Source organism: Pocillopora damicornis, chromosome 5 (genome assembly GCF_964200805.1).
Source record: "Pocillopora damicornis chromosome 5, jaPocDami1.2, whole genome shotgun sequence".
Classification (NCBI taxonomy): Eukaryota; Metazoa; Cnidaria; class Anthozoa; order Scleractinia; family Pocilloporidae; genus Pocillopora; species Pocillopora damicornis.
Window position 1 is genome coordinate 24,995,064 of NC_142674.1, and position 18,836 is coordinate 25,013,899.

The 18,836-nt window shown below is 37.6% G+C and overlaps 3 protein-coding genes and 1 non-coding gene across 8 annotated transcripts in view; 2 read left to right on the forward strand and 2 right to left on the reverse strand.

Annotated features, from left to right (window-relative positions):
- Positions 1 to 2,154, reverse strand: part of LOC113664365 (rRNA-processing protein UTP23 homolog) — a 23,588-nt gene extending 21,434 nt beyond the window's left edge. For 3 of the 4 annotated variants that reach the window (XM_089206919.1, XM_089206921.1, XM_089206920.1), the window contains exons 1-3: positions 1,995 to 2,154; positions 1,740 to 1,829; positions 261 to 407 (exon numbers count right to left, since the gene is read on the reverse strand). In XM_089206919.1, coding sequence (XP_089063045.1) covers positions 261 to 407; positions 1,740 to 1,829; positions 1,995 to 2,082 — 325 coding nt within the window. In that variant the 5' untranslated portion in view covers positions 2,083 to 2,154. The remainder of the gene's footprint in view (positions 1 to 260; positions 408 to 1,739; positions 1,830 to 1,994) is intronic. The other variant, XM_027179961.2, reaches the window with a different exon arrangement.
- LOC113664366 (translocon-associated protein subunit delta) lies at positions 1,705 to 8,266 on the forward strand. Of its 2 annotated transcripts, XM_089206922.1 has the most exons (7): positions 1,705 to 1,958; positions 2,132 to 2,250; positions 2,636 to 2,754; positions 3,568 to 3,642; positions 6,364 to 6,453; positions 7,280 to 7,342; positions 8,064 to 8,266. In XM_089206922.1, the coding sequence occupies exons 2-7, from the start codon at positions 2,139 to 2,141 to the stop codon at positions 8,172 to 8,174; spliced, it is 570 nt and encodes a 189-aa protein (XP_089063048.1). In that variant the 5' UTR covers positions 1,705 to 1,958; positions 2,132 to 2,138; the 3' UTR covers positions 8,175 to 8,266. The 2 variants fall into 2 exon arrangements, with proteins under 2 accessions (XP_089063048.1, XP_027035764.2); XM_027179963.2 differs by lacking the exon at positions 1,705 to 1,958 and having other exon boundaries at positions 2,165 to 2,250.
- Positions 7,457 to 7,531, forward strand: LOC113664382 (small nucleolar RNA SNORD61). The gene has a single exon (XR_003445628.2). It is a non-coding gene; the product is annotated as a small nucleolar RNA SNORD61 (small nucleolar RNA).
- Positions 8,100 to 18,815, reverse strand: LOC113664364 (N-fatty-acyl-amino acid synthase/hydrolase PM20D1.2). The gene is made up of 12 exons (XM_027179960.2): positions 17,422 to 18,815; positions 16,141 to 16,373; positions 15,205 to 15,291; positions 14,118 to 14,251; positions 13,260 to 13,379; positions 12,677 to 12,755; positions 11,901 to 11,962; positions 11,364 to 11,442; positions 10,851 to 10,922; positions 10,503 to 10,616; positions 9,958 to 10,009; positions 8,100 to 9,711 (listed from the first exon to the last, which is right to left on the reverse strand). Exons 1-12 carry the CDS (start codon positions 17,681 to 17,683, stop codon positions 9,485 to 9,487), a joined length of 1,521 nt encoding a protein of 506 aa, XP_027035761.2. The 5' UTR covers positions 17,684 to 18,815; the 3' UTR covers positions 8,100 to 9,484.
- Between the last annotated feature and the right edge of the window lie 21 nt (positions 18,816 to 18,836).

Genomic DNA, 18,836 nt, shown 5'->3' on the forward strand with positions numbered 1-18,836 from the left:
AATCTGTGTGGCTTACAAAAAGAACTAGATAGGACAATTGAGATTTAAACAAAGGATGAACTGCAAGAAATTAACCTGGCTGTAATCTCTCACTGAACAGAAGCAGAGCAGCATGGAACCTACATGTTATGTTATTATAAAGCAACTGGTGTTGATGGTGATGTTATCTGATCAATGTGTTTGTCCTCCAATCGATCAATGATGCAATCAAAATGTGCATACAATAATTGTATTAATTATTAATTTCATTATACAGTTACCTATCATATTCATAATACATTCTGCAGCTGGCACAGCTTCCTTATGGTGGCCACATTTCCGCAGCTGAAATCTCTTTAAAATCAGCACAGCGCCTGCCAGCTGAGGACCAAGTGCCTTTCCTTCTTCTATTACACATTTTGTCGTCACTTGTCACAAGTCAAGTTAAATTTGTACAAAAAATAACTTTAACCCTTTAACTCCTGGAAGTGATTTACATGTGACTTCTCCCAACAATATTCACACATTATCCTATAAACAGGTCATGAGATTACACAAACTTATCAGTTAAAGGTTGTTATCATGATATACCACCAAATTATTCTAACTTCATTACAAGGAAATGTGAATTAATAATCAGATCATGGGAGTGAAAGGGTTTAAGGCTGTAAACATACATTTTGGCTTTGAGACTCAGATAGCATGCGTTCTAGCAATAGTTCATTAATCTAGAATCTGTAAAGCCTGTAAAAATTTACCAACTTCTGATTTCATTCTTGTACAACATACCAGTTTTTAACTAAAATATGTAAGTGGTACTGTTCCCTTGTTCTCTAGAAATTTGTATCATCCTCATAACAAATCAAAAGTTGTAACTTCTTGCTATTACCAAGGCTATACTTTGATTCTAATGCCAGGTATGATTTCTGAATAACAGGAAAATGTCGTGTCCAAGTTCTGATGTCTTCTTTTGCATTTACCATCATGAATCATCAGCTTCTAAATAACTATATTTTCTTGTGACAGCAATCAAATAAACCCTTGAATCACTCTTTTGACCTACTGATAAAGAATGCTACCTTTGCCACTTTGTGACCATACATGTAACTCTACCCCATTAATATTTTGAGTCAATTATTCCAAAATGAAAAATTACCTTTAATGAGAAGGAAGGCAGAAAATGTTACTAACTTTGGTAAGATAGACAAAGACCAAATTAGAAAGAATTCACATTCAAGAAATGTCATAGTTGGTTTACAATGTAAAGATTTAAACAGATTGCGGTGGACAAACTTGAAGTTACTGTTCCTTTAAGCAAAGGTTTCCTACTCCTAAGAGAAGTAGGAGTTGGAAACCTAGAAAAGGATAACTCACTAAAATGGTCTCATTTCCACAAAGCCTTGTTCAGACTAGAAGCAATACACTGTACCTGGAAGTAAGGTGAGGTATTTTTTATTGAGAAGTTGACTGGATTTTTTCCTCTGAAAAGCAGTCGTAAATATTCATATTCTCTTAAACTCTTTTATTTTCCCCATGACGCTTCTTACGCGAGATGATCATCTCACAGCTGAAGCTTGGGCCGCCAAAGCACTGGTGGCCCAAGCACTGCCCCAAAACACTGGCAGCCCAAAAGAATTAAAAAAAAAAAATTCAGTAGCGCTATTTTGTTTCAAGGGTTGGTACAGGTATGTGCATGTTTCTTTCACGTATTTTCTTGAACAAGTACAGAATAATTTTGAACTTTCATGAATAAAGGATACATAACTGAACAGATCCATCCAAGTATTTGGGAAGCTGTTCCTTGATATTGATCTTGGTCTGCAGTGCTGCCTGACAGAAAGTGCCGTCAACTGAGAACAGAACAACACCGAAATAAAATTACACTCGCAAGCATGGCCGACCAGTAAAACTGCCGGAAGTCACATAAAATCGGTGTGCAAAACACACAGACGTTCTCCATTGACTCCAAACTGCGACAGGTTAGAGAAGAACATGTGTTTAACAATTCCACTTACCTAAAATTTGATAAGGCTCAAATATCCCGAAGGAATTTTTGAACAAAGTTAAATATCTCCTTGCATGCTTCACCCGTTTGACTTTCATTTTCAACGCTTAGGGAAGTAACCGCTGGTTGGTGTGTTTCTTGTCTCAGCTAACGAATGCCACGTGATGGTCTTAGTTCGTTCTCTTCGAGCGTGGACGGGACCAACATGGCTGCCCTGTTCTTTGTTCTCGCCGTTTTAGCTGTTTCTGCGCCTCTAAAGTCATCTGGTAAGCTGAAAATAACTTTAATTGAACGTTAAATCTAAATTGTAGGGTAATTATAAAGTTAAAAGTCTCCATCGGGAAGTTAATGTGAGAAATTTTCAGCACTTTTTTTCGCAACACGAGGCAGGACTCTATTGGTCAATCTACTTTGACCTTTTCTAGAGTGTTTTTTGCTTTTCAAACTTCCTAATTTTTATCAGACGCTGTACAATTATTGATTGACACATTTTGCCGTCTACATCGTTTTGTAACATTCAGCGACGTGTTACTGTATTTGATGAAGGCGAGCACAACCTCCAGAATAAAACTGAACAGTATGGATGAAATTCCTCGAGTGTGTCACGAAATGTCTTCTTAACGTTGATTTCACTTTGTGGTTTTGAATTAGGTGATGCTTGCGTAGGAGCTAGGCCAACCACAGACATTTATACCACAAGGAACATTTTGCTGTCATCAGAGAGTGTGTTCATCGTTGAATTTTCCCTCAAATGTGACAATGGTGCAAAGGTGCGGTATATTTGCGGATGTGTGAAGTAGTCTGTAGTTTGATGGTCTTATTTTTATGCTGTCTGAAAAATTTCCATTTCCATGATATAAGTACCAGAGAGAAAAATACAATTCAAGAAACTACTGGATAGTTCTGCTCAGATACAACTGTAGCTGAGAGAGAGTTTACTTTAAATATAGAACGATATTTTGTAGAATTTAAGAAGTTGCCCAAGACTCCTTTGTTTTTGTTAAACCATTTTCTTTGATTAGTGAAGAAGGGAAAGGCCCTTGCACAACCCCATGCTAAATTTGTATACACTTAGAATTACAAGGAAAAAGGAAATGATCACTGACTAATGAAGCTCTTGACTGTTAAACAAATTCTCCTTGTCAGCACTTCACATGTTCCTCAAATGTATGAAGAACAGAATATGTTTACTGATGTAAGGGTTTAGAGGGTTTAGTTGCATAACTGGAACCAATTGCTCATTTGTGCACCATGAAGAACATTAAATTATGATTGGTTATCGTGATTGCTATAGACACTTGTCAACTTTTTCAACATGGAACATAAAAACATATCAATAAAAAATGGTGCAATGCTTACAAGATAAGGAAACTCCTAATTTTTTTCTTAAAACATGTATGATATATGTAAATCAACCACTTTATTGTTCATTGTTAAACTTTTCAAATTGCTGAAAAGTCTTGAGAATCATTTCATGACTTCAGTGGCTCACTAGAGATTTTTTGGTCAGCAAACTGAACAGTTTTGCTCTTTAAATGCAAGTAGAGGAATTTATTCTTTGATATGTTTTATTATGTAAACAGGATGTGAACCTTTATGCTGAAGTGAATGGAAAAGTTATGCCAGTTACAAGATCAACTGATGATGCGAAATACCAGGTTTGTCATTATTTGTAACTGATTTTAGAAAGATCAATGTGTACTTAGCAAGGAATAATTCCTAATGTACTTCACACAGGCTGATTGGCTTGTTCTAAGTAAATAGCAAGTGCATTTACTTTTCAACTCAGACCAACTGATGAGATAAAACTGTGCTTCAAGAGTTTAATTTCTCACAATTTTCAGTTTACTGGCATTAAAAGGAATAAACTACAGTGTAGTTTTTCAGTTGTGGTATATTCTAAAATAATAATGAACCACAGTGTCAGTGAAAGTGGTACATACTGTATCTACCTTGCTGCCTTACAGCTCAATAAATATCAACCACTTTTTGCCTCCACATCAGTAAATAATTGTAAAATAATGTTCTTCCCCATGGATGGAAGGCCAGTCCATCACAAGTTACCCTGGGCATTATCAGGCTTCTCTAAAAGTTACAGAGTTAGCTGCCCCCATTCAAACTCCTGGGTGAAGGGAGGGATCATCAGAGTGAAGTGTGTTATCCAAGAACGCAGGACAAGATTTAGCCATGTTGCAAGGCCAGATCTCTTGACATTAAGTCCAGAGTGCTAGCCTTTTGACCAGTGGGTCTTCCAAATTGTTGGCTCAGTGGCATTTAATACACTAACATTGGTATGCATATTCTCCATACTGTTCTCTATACATTTCCTTGGGTACTGACAAGGAGAATTAGTTAAACAATGAACAGCTTCTATAGTCAGTGATCATGTCTTTTTATCCTCAACCTTAACCCATTGAGCCCCACACCTTAGAGCTCAGACCACCCCCTGAAATTCCAGAGAAAATGGCTGCTACAGTGAACACACAGACCACTGCCAAAATAATTTAAAATTTTAATGTCTTCATTTCACTCTACTGAAGGGAAACTGCACAAAGTTGCATATTAAATAATATACTTTCCCCCTATCAAATTTTATTTTCAACTTGAGCATCAGGCTCTCTCAAAAAAAATTCTAAAGCTAGAGAACGGATTCAACTTCATGATGTACAGCGAGTCATTAGCAAGGTTGCCTTCAGCTTTGAAAGTATTTATCAGTATGATGACTCTCTTTTGCACTCTTATTCCATCAGAATCATGTAAAAAGCTTTCCCTCAAATACAACACCAAAAGACAGATCGCAAATTTCTCCTCAACAAAAGGAATCCTAAACTTTCTAATGCGGGTCAATTTTGAATTTGCCCGCCATAGCGACATCGCGACACGTCACAAGGCGCAGCTATAAAATTACTTTTTGCGAGTCATGAGCAAGAACAAACCAATTTTTACGCCTAAATGAAAAGTTTCACTTTGAACAATGCATATATGTTCTTCGCTTAGGCAAACTTTTGCTCCAAGCGAGTTACAAGGGGGCAAACTTTGCAGAGGACATTGTTTTGGTCTTCTGCGGTCGGGTCAGCAAGATGTAAATATTTCCCCAGAGTCATGGAGCGGTGCTCTGGGATCGTTTTTTTTAAGCAATCAACTCCAACAAACTCGTCAGAATCCCAGTACATTGCCAGCTGAGGAAGTTCATGGATTCCAATGAGAATGTTTAGCCCGAGATACACTGAAATTTCCGCTTGAGTAGATGTGAACAATCGATCCCCTTTCGAACGAGCGTACGCAACGGTGTATCGGACGATTTCGTCAATGTAAGCATCGTCGATAAATACATTGAAGAAATCTTTGGCAGTTGCATTTTCTCCGAGATCTCTGGTCGGGCCACGACGAATGGAGAATTCCTCAACATTAATTTGTCGCAATTAGCTAGACCATTGAAGAGCATTTGGTCGGCTTTCTTCTGCGGCAGATTCTTCATCACTACTTTCGTCGCTTCCTTCTTCCTCCTCACTAGCGTATAGCTCAACATTGGAATCGCTTCCCCTTTCTTGCGACCGTAGGTCGAAAAAGTCTTCCATCTCGTCATCCACATTGCGAAGCAAGTTTTGTTCATGCTGTGCTTGACGAGCTTGTCGCCTTTTTCAATTTCTTCGATGATAAAACCAGCGAAGACTTCTTGCTCTTCATCGGATGAAAATTAACTTTCATCAATTCTTCCAGAAGCTATGTCTTAGACCACGACATATTTTTGAAAAATTTGTCAAAAATCGCACGGTTAACGTGGAATAGTGAGTTTGGTCTCAAACGAAAGCTTATTTTTTGCATGTCACGTTTCACTGCTTTTCAATACCCAGGGGAGTTTTGTTTCTAAGCTACAGCCAATCAAAACAAGCCATTTCTGACAGGGCGCATGAGGGCGCATCGGGTGTCAATGGGTTAATATTTGATTCAGGGGAGATATTGTAAGGAGAAATTATATGTTAGTCACTCTTAGGTATTATAGGGTTAATTGAAATCCAAGGAGCTTACATGGAGTTCTTCCATCTCATGACACCCTGTTTCAATTCCCAGCTGTTAAAACCTTGAGGACTGAATCTTCTCCTGGTTCTCATCTTTTCTTTCTTTATAGCAACTAATATGCCAAATTCCATGGTAACCCAGAATCAGTGAAGCTAGAAACCATGCCTTGAGTATTTCTTTGTTCGATAATTGTCCCAAAGACATGAATGATGAATGTGAATCAGCTACCCTGAGTGTACAAAGTACATATGATTACACTATTACATGTTCTGATATGTCTTTGGATAACTCAATGTTGAACTTTTTTTTTTAGTACCTGAATAACGCACCAACTTGCTTTTTGTTATTTTTATTATTAGGTCAGCTGGGCAGAGGAGCACAAGGAGGCTAAAGCTGGTGTCTACAAATTGAGTTTCTATGATGACGAGGGATATGCAGCCTATAGAAAGGTACACTGGTCAAATTAAGGATGGTTTAATATTGGGAAACAATTTGGTCATTTTAATACATCTTTGTGGTCCCCACCTCCCCCCCCCCCCATACTGCACCCAAGTAGTTTGTTATAAACCTTTTTATTTATTGCAAGGACATACTGTTGGTATGGATGATTTTGAACCAGTTTGAGTCATTTCAAGTAATTTTGGATAACAATGTCTAAAACCCACAGTTCTGATTGTCAGCTCTCCCCTCTAGCTGCTACACATCCTTGTAAATTAGTTATAAGAAATTGTCCTAATATCAAGGTAACAACTTCTCCATGATAAGTTGAGTATTCTCACTACATGTTTTCTGGATACTGTTTGGATATTCTAAGGAGAAGTTATGTGTTAATCACTCCTGGAGAGGCAAAGAACTCTTGATCTTATCACAGAAAAAAAATTGTCTCTGCAACCGGTTTGCTGTTAAAATATCTGCTAAGAAAATTTTATTCCTTCTAAGTCTTGTCCTTGGTGGAGACGAGTGAGGGAGTGTATCAAAACTCCTTTGTTCTACCTCTGTGTTTTTTCTTGTCCTTCTTGTTAACTATGTTAAATTTATAAGGAGAAGGATTCACACTCAACTTGCAGATGTTGAGCATTTCAAAGGGCTGTCCAGTAAATGATGACTTGTATAATTATCTGTCAATCCAATGAGAAAGATGATTACAAAATATACCGGAAGTCTGATATATGTGACTTGCTCTTTGATAATCAGAATAATCAGAAACAAATAATAGGATTTTAATATATTTAGGATGGTACAAACATGTTCTCATCTACCACAATTTGCTTTTAGGCACAGAGAAGTGGTACACCAAGTGAGGCCAAGGCCTTGTTCTCCATTGATGTCAATCATCGGGTGAGGAATGCTTTCACATCCATTGTTTTTATTCCATTTTATGACATTTCTCTCTTTTAGTTACTCCTAAGAAACAATAGATTTTCTAGATGAGTGTCTAACTTCCCAAAGACCTTTGTGATGAACATAATCGCTACCATGATGCAAAATCATGATTAGACTCTTTATCCTCTAAGAAGTTCTGAGATGTCTTTGGGAAGGTGTGCACTGGGCTCTTTGGGCTTTTGTATCATGAAAATTTTGCCAAACTTTCCAGTTGAATACCTACAATCTTCTCCATCCATTTTCACCTCCTGGTATGATGGTGGTCATTCCATGAGGATTAAGTAGCAACCTAAAATTCACTTACTCACTCACTTGCACTATTCTGATCTGTTAGACCATAAATTTATGATTTGAACATGGATGAAATTCATTATGGCCTGCCTCCCAAACTAGGTTTGGTTCTCTCCCCAAAGTCATGCCATTGTCTTCTGTATATCTATCTGGTGGGAAGGGACAGGTTCAGAAATGTTATTTGATCTACATACTTGTCATATTTACTTGTTTTCCCAACCCATCCAACCAATGGTTTTTGATGAGCCTCATGTAGAGGGTAACCTTACTTTTGGCAGAAAGTAACTCAAGATATAGAGGCCTGGCACCCCAGCAGGTTGATTCTAACTTTCTCTTACTGATATGTTTCCTAAAGGTTAATTCAAAGTTGATTTGTTGTTTTTAGGGAGCTGGCCGTGAAGGACTCTATGTACAAACAGAGTTTATTGCCGTTGTAGCAGCTTTATTGATTTGGTGGAGTGCCAACAATGTTAAAAGTAAACTGCAGGAATCCTAGGCTGACTCAATTGGTTTAAAATTTTTAACTTTATCCACAACTGTAAAACACTTTTTCTTTGTATTTAATAAAATTGGATACAAAAACAAGAACTTTGAGTAATGATGCTGAATTTTAAATAAATTGCAGTTAAGCAAGTCTTGATTGTGAATTTCAAGGCAACCACTTACTGATTTACAGAGTTTGCAGATACTGTGCAGTCATAAATATAATTACAAATAGAAAGCGTAAATATAACTGATCTGATTCTTCACAAAATATATTAAGTATAAAAATCCATTTTACTGTTATAGGGTTAAATAACTGTTTCTCTTACATACTGAAATGCTATTAGCATTATTATCATTATTATTATTATTTCTACTATTGTTATTATAATAATTTAATAATAAACAATTATTGGCCTTAGTAGAGGTGAATATTTACACAGCCGTGTAGCAGCAAAGTAAATATCCACTACTTTTGCCAACACTGAGGTGAATAATTGTTTTAGTATATACCAAACAAATTTAAAAATAATAAGGTGAAATCAACTGAGTTGAAAATGTAAATTAGCCACCATAAAGAGTTTAAAGGCTGACGTTTTGAGTGTTAGCCCTTCATCAGAGCAATTGGCAAAAGGCTAATGCCTTTAAAGTCTTTACAGTGGTCAATTTATGCTTTTATCTCGCTTGATTAGACTAAATTACCCTGTTATACTCTCCCACCAATGCAGCACCACAATTCCTTTAAAAACGTACCCCCCTTAATCAAAAATAATTAGTCAATATACCAGAAAAATGGCCAGAAATAAATATCTCTTCAGTGTAATAGAGATGAATTATACACGCAAATCATTTCTGAACCAGCCAGCCAATGAGCACGCACAAAAAGGACACCTGAGTGGTATATGCTTAATAAAAATATCTACAATCACTAAAGTAGGGGCTCATTACCTGTGTCTTGGCTTTGATTGGTGCCGTCAGACGCTAAAACAGGAGCCAAGAGAAACAGCTATGGCAGTTGCCTCTCCCTGATCTACTGAGATGAGAGTTTCATCCCATAGCTACATGAACACTAGTCCAATAGATGTTCCTGAAACCACCTTACAAAAAATACTTTATGGGTGGTACTCAACATAATTAATTATGGTAAGAAAACTTGTAGGACGTTGTACCTGCAGATAAAATATTTTCGCGATAAATATCAAAACATTCTTTAAAAATTTGAATTTTTTTTTCGGTTAACGAAGTCAGATTTAGCATCAGCATGGATTCGCTTCGTGTTCCAGAAGCTTCCTGAAGTCTTCGGAAGTCATCTTTCCTCGCTTGTTATAGTTCGGTGTGTTCAGTATCTGTGTCTAAACTTGCTGCATCTGCATTAATCATCACGTGATAGAAGTAATTTATTGTCTTTTCATAATTCTTGACTCCAATTCTTTCATTAAACCCATGGATTCGTTTGGCGTCCTCGGGTGTCAAAACTGATGGCATAAATCTGTAGACGGCATCTGTGAGCTCTAGATAATACTTGGTATCTGTGTTTGCTATCATAAGTCCTGAAAAGAAATCCAACGGGGAAAAGAGTTCTTAATACCTTGAACTAAAAAGCTTAGGGTTGTTAACAACACCTATAGGGGAGGAGGGGGTCGTTTATCCCTCCCCACCCTGGACGAATAACTATTCATCTATATTCATCTTTTTCTCAAATTTCTCCATCAGTTTGTTTATTTTTTTTCCAAAACAATAAATAAATTGCCAACTACTAGGATACCCTGTGTAAGATTTGTATTTCAGGCGCTTACCTGGCGATACGCCAACTTCTGGGAAAACTTGCCGCACGCTTTGAGAAATAACCTGTGAGGAACACAAATTAAAAAATAAATAAAAGAAAACAATTTTACATGAATGAATGTATGCATCTATGACAAAAAATTAATTTGTTGAATTAGCTTTAAAGATCAAAGTAGATCTTTACATCGTTAGCCAAGGTAAGGAATCAATGTCTCTATCGGAACAACTGCACACCTACCCTTCCCTCAACCCGACAACAGTCGAGGGTTAGGGGAGGGTTAATGCTGGATTTGGGGGAGGGGTAGGTGCACAACAGTTAAGATACTGACTTTGATCCAATAGTCAAAGTACAACAAACTACTTACAGGTCACATTTCGACAGGGTCCACAAACAGCCAAATAAAACGTAACCAACATCAAATAAACACCCTCCCCTCCCCGAACTTGTTTCCTTAAAGCGCCCCTCCTCCCCCCGCCCGGCCATGACCTCTATTTCCGAGAGTTTCTTGCAGTAATGCTGTTTTGTTTGTTGTTTTGTTTTTTATGCCTGGAATACCTGGAATCCAAATGAATGTTTATCCCAGCGAGAGACGGGTGAGGGCTTGGCTGACTGCATCACACGAATGCTAACACGATCATCGTTAATACAGCGACGGTCATGCTCCAGAACCTACACAAGAGAACAAAACTTCATTTATTTTTTCCCTGTTATGTTTTGAACTTTTTTCTTTAAGTTAATCCGTGTTTTACTGCAAGTGTACTTCCCCTTGTCTGATTGGTTGAGAAAGCAGCGCGAGTTTTCTACACCAATCACAGAGCGAGGCAAGAAAAACAAAACAATCCCGGAATACTTGCCACACTCAACTTAAGGTTGCTGTAAATAAGCAGAGCGATGTGTCCTCACCTCTTCAATCGTGTTACTCGGATGAACCCGATGGTTTACAGTGACTCTTGCAGAGGAGGGTATCACGTTGGCCTATTTGGTGGTGAAAAGAGAAAGAATGAAAGATAAAAGATATGATATCATATTTTTCTTGGTTGCACGCCTATATTGATTATTTTATTCGCCGACCTATCTCTATATCTACCACACATGATGCTTTGATATTTGATCCCGGTATGATGCACATGAAAGCTTTATGCAGGGCCAAGCAACCTCGTTCCCAAGGTCCTCTCTCTTCCTCCTTCGTGAAAGGACCTTGGTTGCAGCTGGTCACGTAACTATGCAAAGAACGCCGCAGGGATGGTGGGTGCTCGACTTAATTTAGTCACTAGTGCAATTAAATTCTATCGTTTGGAGTGACAAATCGCGAGTGCTTTATGCAGCTAGTACTGACAAAAATTTTACACATGAGCCTCTCCCTCGATTTCAAAACATCAAAACGTTGACATTATTCAAAATAATTTTAACACAAACCTTGACTCCGGCGTTAAACTGAGTTACAGCAGTTGTTGTCCGAAGGAAAGCATTTGTTGTAGGTTTCTTCTCAAGAATTCTATATGGAAAGAACAACTTTTACATCAGGTGAGAAAACGTTCCTTGGAGTCTTCCCAAATTCGAACTACCCTCAGCTTTTCTCACTGAAACGGTTGGCATGTTGAAAAATCACAAGTCTCACAAAATTATCATCCAATCTAAAAATCTCGTCAGCTTTTGCAATAAGTATTGAAGTATCGTATTTCTTTGAAATTTCCCGAGTGTAGCATTTCTGAGTACATCTAGTGTACCTTGGTAGGGAGTTCTCGTTGTTAGTGGCGAAATTCTGTATGAGCACATTGTGGTTTGAAAAACCGATAAAAATTGTAATCTAGTGCTTTTATAAAATATCAATGTTTTACTGGTACAATTCAACCAATCAGGGCGCTCGTAGTATCTCACTTATTATATAATAATTTGTCCCACGTTCGTGGCAGATCGATTGGCATGGGTAGCTATTTTTGATATGTAACAAACCTGACAACAATTGGGCTGAAAAGCCACAGGTTTGCCAAGATAGCCCTCAGATAGACTGGAACCTGGGAAATAAAGATACCTTATTAGCAACTTGCTTGTTAGAACTTTTCGGTGTAACACTCAAAGTTTATGGAAATATGACATACGCGGACAAATATCCAAATTTGGTATAAGCGTCATAGCTTGCTATAACCACCTTGCGTGATGTGATTATAGCAGGTGCGCTTAATTTCAAAATGACTGCCTCGCGTCATGCCAATTAAATAAACCCGTAAAACTGCATGTTCATCTTGACTATAAATATTGCCTATTTATAGTCAAAGGTAGCCCCGTGTACCTTTTTGTACCACTGTAATATTAGTTGGTATGCGACATCGGGAAATACAAGGATTTGTGTAGGAAAACAGCTCCATTTAAACAGCTCCATTTATGAACAAAAGAACGTCCTGGTCTCAATAAACCCAAAACCCCCTTCAATCAGTGTTTTTTTTGGTCGCCAGTGTGGTTATCAAGTCAAAATGTGACGATTCAGTTTTTTTTTTCAATTTTAGCTCCCCAGACTAGATTAATGTGAATCGGCTTCAAAACAACCCTGAAACGCACTACAGTGCGTATTTTCCAAATCAAATCACAAAACATTTTTTTTTGTTTGTCAAGACAACCGTTTTTCGTAAACGAACCCTTATGTTGCTGCTGTTGCGCAAAAGTATCACCGATGTACCTGTACATCGAGATTGGGGTACCTTTGGTATACTATGCCTTTCAGTTGGCTTTACCTGAGGGGCAAAAGTTTCAAACATTTCCCTTACTGGACCAGTGGAATCAAATACAGCAGGAATGGGACAGGTCTCTAATCTATGAAAAAAAAAATGGAATGGAGTTATTCAAGAGGGTAAGACAATCAGAAATTGGAGAGAGAGACAAAAGGGAAGGATGAAGAGTCAAGAAGCTAATGAATGAAAACAACGGAAGTGATAGACTGAATAAACAAATGAACGTAAGGAAAAACTAACCAAGAAACAAACGAACGAACGACGAACGAACAAAAGGTCGTCCGAAGGGGCGAACGAACGACGGAACGAGTGAACGAACAAGAAAGCGAACGAGCGAACGAACGAATGAACGGGGACGAGCGCACGAATGAATGTCGACGAACGAGATGATAACCGAAACGTGCAAAGAAACGAACAGACAGAAGGACAATCGCACGCACGTTTGCACGCACGCACGCACGGATGGACTAAAACAGAAGAAACGAAAAGAAGGATTGGAAAACGGATAAAAAGGATGAAAAGTTGGAAAGCGACCAAAGCAGTTAACAACGAAAGTTATTACGAATTTACAATGCCAAAGACTTACTTTGCAACAGCATTTGACAGGATTCCAATACTGCTCTCCCTAGGTGGCATTGACGAATGCCCAGCTGAAGTTTGCACACTTAGTTCTAGCGTTATGTAGCCTTTTTCTGCTACTCCAATTCTATAGACAAAATAATACACACGATCACGGATCCAATATATATTTTTATCACCTTATTGCCTCTTACGATGCTGATAATCAACCCTTTCACTCCCAAGATCTCATTAGTAATTCTCCTTACTATATGCCATATAATTCTTATGATGTCTGCTTAGAGAATTTGGTATTGGATCAACTAAATATCTCCTTATCGTTATTTCCTCTTTATTCTCATCACTTGTCTGCTTGATATTGTATTGATATCGTAAGGAGAACTTCACTCTTGGTCACTCATGGGATTTGAGGAGGTTACAGGTACAAATCATTCTCTGCCTCCTTTTCAGTCAGAACTAATAACAGCTTTGAACTATGAGCAAAAAGCGTGAAACATTGGTGGCAACTGCAGAGCATAAGGATCTCTTTCTTCCTTGTTAATTCACTCTTTTTTCCTCAGCTGGGGAGTTTCTGGGAATGAGGCAAAATAAACCCAATTACAGCAAATGATAAAGTGGAGACCCATGCAAAGAAGGGACCATTCTCTCTTGACCCCACCCCACATTTCTCACCCCTTACACTCCACTCTGGGTGTGGCTCGCCCTTAAAACAGGAAAGATGATACCCATTCTGCTGGCTACAAAATCAGTGACAAATATTTAAATTTCTTTTACACTGACGGGAAGTGCCTTCTACCATAACTATTCTAAAACTATGGTATATATTGAGTTGAAAAAAAAAAACATAGGTTTTTGTCTTACTCACAAAGCATATGACTTCTTTAGACCTGGAAAAGCATCTTTAACAATGACTGTTCCCTCATCGACTAAAAATTCCAGCTTCACTCCTTGAGATTTTAAATATGCTGCAATTTGCTTTGCTCCATCGATTCCTAGGACCTTTTTGAAAAATCAACTATCCACATAAGCAAACAAGAAAAGACAGCAACAACCTCCTTACCAAGCTCTCTCTTTTTCCTGTACCTCTCCACCCCTCTCTCTGTCTTACCCTAACAGTGGGGGGGGGGGGGGAAGGGGGAGAAGAGAGAGAGAGAGAGAGGGGGGGGGAAGGGGGAGAAGAGAGAGAGAGAGAGAGAGGGGGGGGTGGGAAGGAAAAGACTCTTTGAAAGTGGTTGGGAGTCTTAGTTCATAATCTTCAAATGAGTTAGTATGATGTACTGCCATATCACAAATGAGCACAGAGTGACATGGGATGGGTGTGATATGACATTTTGTGACATGAGGTAACATAACATGAAATGGCACTTCTCAACATGACTTGTCAAAAGAGACATGACATTTTGACATGTGATGTGACATCAATACACAACATGTCATGACATTGATGTGACATGATCATAATGATATCATATTTGACATCACACCACACTTGTAAAAAGTCATCAGATTTGTAACATGACATGACGACATATAATGATTTTAAAAATAGCATGTTTGAACTGTCTTGACATGAGTGAGTGCCATTGATAAGAGATTAAAGAGTTTTAAAATAAGCAAGGGTTGTAATCAAAAAAATGGTGGCTGGCTGTCAGACCATATTCTACCAACCACTTTGGGAATTGTGATCAACAACAGAAAATAAGTATTTTTTAACTGAGTCTATCATCAATTTACAGCAAAAAAGAGTAACTCAAATGTTTCCCAGAATGCTATAGATCATGTCTCAGAAAAATTTCTAATTTTAAAAGTTTTTCCAAGGGAGCACAAAACATGCCATACAAGCAAAATTCAATTCCACCACCTACTAAGATCATAAATCTATTTCAATTTCTATTGATAACTCCATGAAAAAACAAAATGCAATCAGAATAAATCAATTTACATCAACTCACCTCTTCATCATGTCCAAAAGCTAAGAAAAAGCTGCGCTGTGGTTGGTGACCTTGTTTGAGAAGAAATTTGAGAGCCTCCAGGGAGCCCTACATAGGATGAAAAACACCAATGATTTACATTAAATTGCTAAGTTGGAATTAGCACCTAACTTAGTATGAGGTTTGTAAAACTGTACTAAAATTTTACTCAAACAGAGCAAATCAGCCAAACTCTGCAGGAAATAGAAAGGATGAAAGAGCTTATAATGTGAATTAACCCTTTGACTCCCATGAGCGACCAAGACAGAATTTCTCCTTACAATATCAACACAATGTCAACCAGATAAGTGATGAGAGTAAAGAAAAATATGAATTTGGGGATAATAAGTTGATCCAATGCTAAATTCTCTGAACTAACATTATAATAATTGTATGGCTGGGAGTAAGGAGAATTACAAATTTGATGTGGGAGTTAAATGGTTAAAATAAAAAACCAGTAATGCTCATGATAAGGGTAACCATAACGAAAGAAAGCAGGTCAAAAATAATTAGTTTCACACAGTTACTGTGCAAACAACTAAAATGTGACCTCTTCACTGACCTTCACAAGAAGGATAACTAACATTTCAAAATTATCTCCTTGCTGACAGTGATAATGATGACATTTGTCTTTCGCTGAAAAAAAGATGCCAATGACTTCCTGTACAACTGGGAGTTATGAGTGTGAAGATGGCTGAAAGTCAAATCCTTGCTCAAAACAGTTGCAATGCAGACACAGAATTGCTCGAAGTGGGCAATTTTTGTGTCTGCATTGAACAATAAAAATGAAGCCAACTGCTGGCAATCAATGTAGATATCATTGATTGCATTTCCTGTTTTTTATGAGATTTTATAAGATATTTTTGATAACCCTTAAACTAAGAACTCCTTTATAAAACAAAAGCACTTCCAAAGTACCATGACTCCATTTTTGTGATCCAAAGTTCCTCTTCCCCAGAAGTACCCATCTTGAACACGCCCTTCAAAGGGGGGTACTTCCCATGACTCATTGGTGGCAGGTACTACATCAAAGTGACCAGCAATCAGATAGGGCTTTAGCAATGTGTTACTTCCTTTTACGGAAACAAGCAAACTGTAGTTTCCAATAATTTTGTGTTCAACAAGGGAATGGCTAAACACATCTGAAAACTCTGCAAGAAATAGATAAGTCAAATAATTCCTTGCCATCCAATTTGTGTTGTACTTATCTTCTCATAAATTTTCTGAGCTACCATAGGTCAGCATACATCCACTAAATTCAAGCATCAAACTAATAAATCTATTTTTTTTTTCACTTTAGAAAAGTTGGGCCACTTGAATTTAACCATTGCTAAAACATTTCTATTTAGGAAACCTTTTAGTTTGTTTTAATAGTTCTAATGTTTATTGCCTTTGAATACTTTAATTTTAATTAATATAGAACTTGAACTCATGTAAAGCACTTCTGAATATTGTTTACAGTTTTAGCACTATATAAATTCCTTATCAATATCATTATCCTTATTAAGGATGACATTAATCGTAAATTAAATAGTTTTCACATAAACACTTATTAATTTCAAGTATTGTTCCATTTTGCATGTCTTCCCAAATAATAGTATGTTCTATTTCTGTATCTAAGAAGAAAAAACTCCCAGCCTTTCTTTGACAAACTTGCTGAACAATACCACACACAAACTAAAAATGTCAGATCATTACCCGTCTTCATTATGCACGACAGTTCTGGATTAAATTTAGAGGGCAATAGGCAACGCAAACTTGCAGACTGTCAGATCATTTTTCACCCCAGTTACTTTACGAACTGTGATCAAAGACAGTAAAAAAGAACTTTTTAACTGATTCTAATATAAATGTGTCCCTAAGCATATTTCAATTCAGCCACCTTCTCAGTTCAGATCATACCCCTATTACGATTTCTCTGACATCCCTGCATAATAGCTGAGGATTATAAAAACATCTTTTTGCACCATGAAATGGGACAGGAGAGAATCACTTCTGAGTAACACTTAAATTCAATTCCGCTATTACGTACCAGCTGTTTTTGAATTTACAGTTCAAAGCTAATGAAAACTAAGACCAATTAATACACTGCAGTATTTATATATATCATTGAAATCAGCTAAAATTTGAAAGGTCTGCCCTAATAGAGTAAGAAAAAAAGCAGAAAATCATCATAAATCTTGCCTATGCAATCCTCACCTTTCAGAATAAACTGAAGGAAATTGTGTAACTCTTCTCGATTGTAATTTCCAACATTCCAGGAAACCGTTTGGATAGAAAGCGCAGTTTGAAACCTTCTCTTCACGTCCTCGTCTACATTGATATAATCTAGATCACTTGGTTTGCATGAGTAGGCAGCTGTTGGCTGATGAGAATACATCACAGTTCTTGCGATAATTATTAAAACGACTGTGAAAAAGGCTGTCAGAGAAAGGTATGAAAGTTCGCGAACACCAGCCATGTTTGAAATCCTCTTCACGTTATGAGCCAGGCGTCCCTGTTCAGTCACGCAAATTTACTAGAGCCTAGTTTCGCGAAAAAATGGAAGGGGTAGACTGGTGAAGAGACAAGCGCGGGGAACGAAACGTGAACCGCCTCGCCACCACTCTGCCATTGCTGTCCCATTTTGAAAAAGTATTTAACAATGCTGTATGATTTGATTCTCAAAAAGTCGTTGCAAAGAAAATGAAAAAGAAAAAAGTTTGTGAGCCATCGAGGATCCTAAAAAATGACATTAATTTCAAAACAGACCACAATTTTCTAAAGATCCCCGCTCATTGGCAGTCAATTTTCCACAGTCCTCCCTTTATACTCTGTAAAAGACGAATGATCCCCCTCTGTTCCCCTGAAAACCAAGTGACACCCACCCCCCCCCAAAAAAAAACCTCCCACCCCTCCCTACAGCGATAAATAATGGCTGTCTTCTTAGGCCGGAGTTAAGAACCTTTAACTATGACGGCGGTGGCAACGAGGTCATGGTTAATCAAAAGATCTAATTTCTTAGCCGACCACTGCAAAATAACAACATGAAATCATCAGAATTTGCATAACCTGAGAAAAGACAACCCGACGGCAAATTATTTAAGTTTCCATTTGGAACTCATATGGGACGCTGCTCTCTACGTTAAGCTGAGATTAAACACATTTGGATGGTAAGCACGTCAAGCAATTTGCGAAATTCTTACAAAAAAATACATATTCATTTTTTAATCGATGTCTCTCTTGGCGTTACCAGTCCTAACTACTAAATGTCCTTATTAAGATTATAAGTGATTTATGACTCAAAGTAAGAAGCTTCTTTTCAATCAACAAACATGTAAAATGATCTTCATCTTGCCTGCAAATTCTTCATATATAATTTCTGCTATATAGGGTGTATCCCTCAAAGTGATATGTGCCAGGTAGGATCTCTATCTGATTGTGGTAACAACACATCTCGCGGGGATAACGCGCAGGGCACACCGATTTTAGAACAACATCCGCGTCTCGTGTGTTGGTGTTTCTATTTTCTAGTGTTACTTTGTTTTTCGCGTGATATGTTGCATAGACTGGAAAAGCAAACAATATTGATCTAAATTTGTTTGATAGCAAGAGAAGAAGACAGAACTTCGGAT